We start from the raw sequence: 2,551 nt of genomic DNA, 5'->3' as shown, positions 1-2,551 counted from the left end.
ACTTTTGTGTTTCGCCGCTGGGCGAAATGGCTGACTGAAGTTGTCAGATGGCTTGCATCCAAACCAAGATGTCGTAGGTAGCGTAGCCTGTGCAAAATGGTCTTCGTTGGTTGTTCTGACTCCAGATGTGGAGACTTGCACAATTGGCTTTTGCTGTTTGGCCTCTTATCGAGACGAGAAAATATCGAGACCGGGTCTGAGCGATTAACATCGATCAATTTGAAACGAAGTAATTACTGATCGGAGCACTGAATGGGATGACAACAGGCTTTTTTACCTAAGCAATTCGAATTGATTGTTCATCGATTGCGTACTGGATACGTCACCGTCCGGATGCGAGCCGTACATTCAGCGTTCGGGTAGCTCATAGCTTCAAAGGTTAGTTACTATTGGATGTTACGACGCCGGTATTCCAAATAGACTCAACTTACCATACAAACAGAGGGTTGAGGCTGGGTAGACGCTGAATCATCCTGCAACGCTACTATTACACACTGATGAGAACCTGGACACAAATAGAACCGGGCGGACTAATCAAACACCACGCGTGCATTTAGACAGACAACGTCAACGATCTATTCTCTCAACGGTACTGTTGCCTAACAGGCCTTACTGCAGGATAGATCCGTCTGAACTATTGAGTAACGATGCCAGGAAGAGCACCGGATAGGACTACGCCGGATGTTGGTCTATTCGTACGTGTTGCCAAGTTATAATCAAGTAAAAGGTAAACACTAGTAACGATGTATGATTGGAGACGAAGAACTAAACTAAGTATATGAATGAGTGTCCTTATATATCCCTGTGTCCTTCCTATGTAGATAAGTATATGTTAGAGTAGTAGAACCGCCTTGGCGAATTCTAATTTTCGAACATCTACCGATCTACTACCTGCATGACCACGTTACCGTAAATACCCATTTGGGCGTAGTATCGTGGACGGTAGAAGTTTGGCCGAAAATGGCGCCCTTGCCTCGGTCAATTCTCTGGAGTAGTGTGCCCACTTATCTAGGCACATGCAAAGGTACATGAAATGGTATGTTCATCGCCCGTAGGGTTTGCCGAATGGTCCTGCTTGCAGCCATCCTCGTTAAAATCCTTGTGTTGATCACCATAGTCCAGATAGCCGTCAGTACTACTGCTTGTGTGGATACTTTGAGTAAGAGCCAGCATATTAACATCTCGTCCGGACATGGATAGGAATGATTGAAAGGAGCATTACCAGATGGAGTACGGTAACTGTGAACTGTAGCAATGATCACCTGCGTGCCAGATCTTATTGAATTCTGAAGAGAGGACATCATTTCGGCCGTCACCGTAGTCACGGGACACACCACAAGTCAGTGAGTTTTCGCCGCCAACAACGGGGTTCTATCAAAAGCCAATGAACCGCAGGTCAGAGATAGGCTGGTCCGTTCAAGTACCTGACCTCGCTTCTGAAAGAATTCGACAGTACAAGTGCGATCGCGAGGCGCCACGGCGGCAGCAGCAGTAGTGCCCGCTAACAAGGCGGGAATAACAGCAAGTAGTATAGGCAGCATGATCTTTGTAATTGCTGGCTCGCCAAATTGGTTTGAAATAAATATTAGGTTGAGAAGACTGAATCAAATCTTGAGAATGACGAGAGCGTGGGTGGTGAAAACTTACAGAAAGAACGAACCTCATCTTGTTCTTCCCTCTCTGAATCCTCGGGAAACACCCAGAGTGACATTCGCTTTGGGATACGCTCCACTTCAATCAAAATACTGAATTGAAGGACCAGCAAGGCTCCATCCTTTTTGATCGAAGTGGAGCGTGTCTCATAGTGAATGTCACCCTGGGTGTTTTCCGGGGACCCAGAAAGAAAAGAACAAGATGAGGCCCCCTACTATCACCATAAACATCCCATTTATTTTTCTATTCTTCCTATCTGTGAACGCGTAGAGATGGGGCCCCCCGGAAGTAGAAGACGTAAGAATGTTTGTTAGACTAGGAATAACCTTGTGGTTACGAGGTCACTTATGTTTCTGTTGTCTCAGCATAGCGCTGGGCCGGGAGGGACCGTTGTACCTCTGCCATCGCGCTCATGACCTCTCTAAAACTGCGCGTACTCGCAAGGCCATCCGCGAAACAGTATAAGAGTTGAAGTATTGAATTTTACATTTCCTTGGGTCGTATCCTTGCCAGGAATGTCAAAACAGCACCATTGTAATTAATGCGAGCTCAAGACGATGTGCGAGTGTGTAAGTAGGATTTATCCGGATTTTCGTTTCCATTTTCCTGTTGTCTGTCCCGAGAAGAATGCCGAAAGAACTTTGACCCGGAAAAGGAAATGACAGAAATTTGGTATGGCTCAAAACTTGGAGAAATCCCTGTCCGGAGTGGCGGAAGAGGGTCTGGGATTATCGCAGACATCGGGTGAGTGACCCAGAAGAAAGGGAGAAAGACGCGGAGCGATATGGCGCTAGCGCCAATCGAGTGGGAACGCCGAGGTCTCACCGAAACATTTGAAGCGACCATTGGTTGCTCGATGGGAGCGGAGAACGAACAAGTCGGAACATTTGATAAGTGA

General features: G+C 46.8%; 1 protein-coding gene across 1 annotated transcript; it reads left to right on the top strand.

Moving 5' to 3' along the window:
- Positions 1–2,327: 2,327 nt before the first annotated feature.
- N7489_004875 (uncharacterized protein) lies at positions 2,328–2,551 on the top strand (the record flags this gene model as incomplete). Its single annotated transcript, XM_056710627.1, has 2 exons — positions 2,328–2,397; positions 2,418–2,551. The coding sequence occupies 2 exons, from the start codon at positions 2,328–2,330 to the stop codon at positions 2,549–2,551; spliced, it is 204 nt and encodes a 67-aa protein (XP_056569048.1).

This window comes from Penicillium chrysogenum (assembly GCF_028827035.1).
Source record: "Penicillium chrysogenum strain IBT 35668 chromosome Unknown utg000002l_segment0_segment0, whole genome shotgun sequence".
NCBI lineage: Eukaryota > Fungi > Ascomycota > Eurotiomycetes > Eurotiales > Aspergillaceae > Penicillium > Penicillium chrysogenum.
Note: the sequence above shows the minus strand (reverse complement) of the source record. Positions and strands in the feature narration are given on the sequence as shown.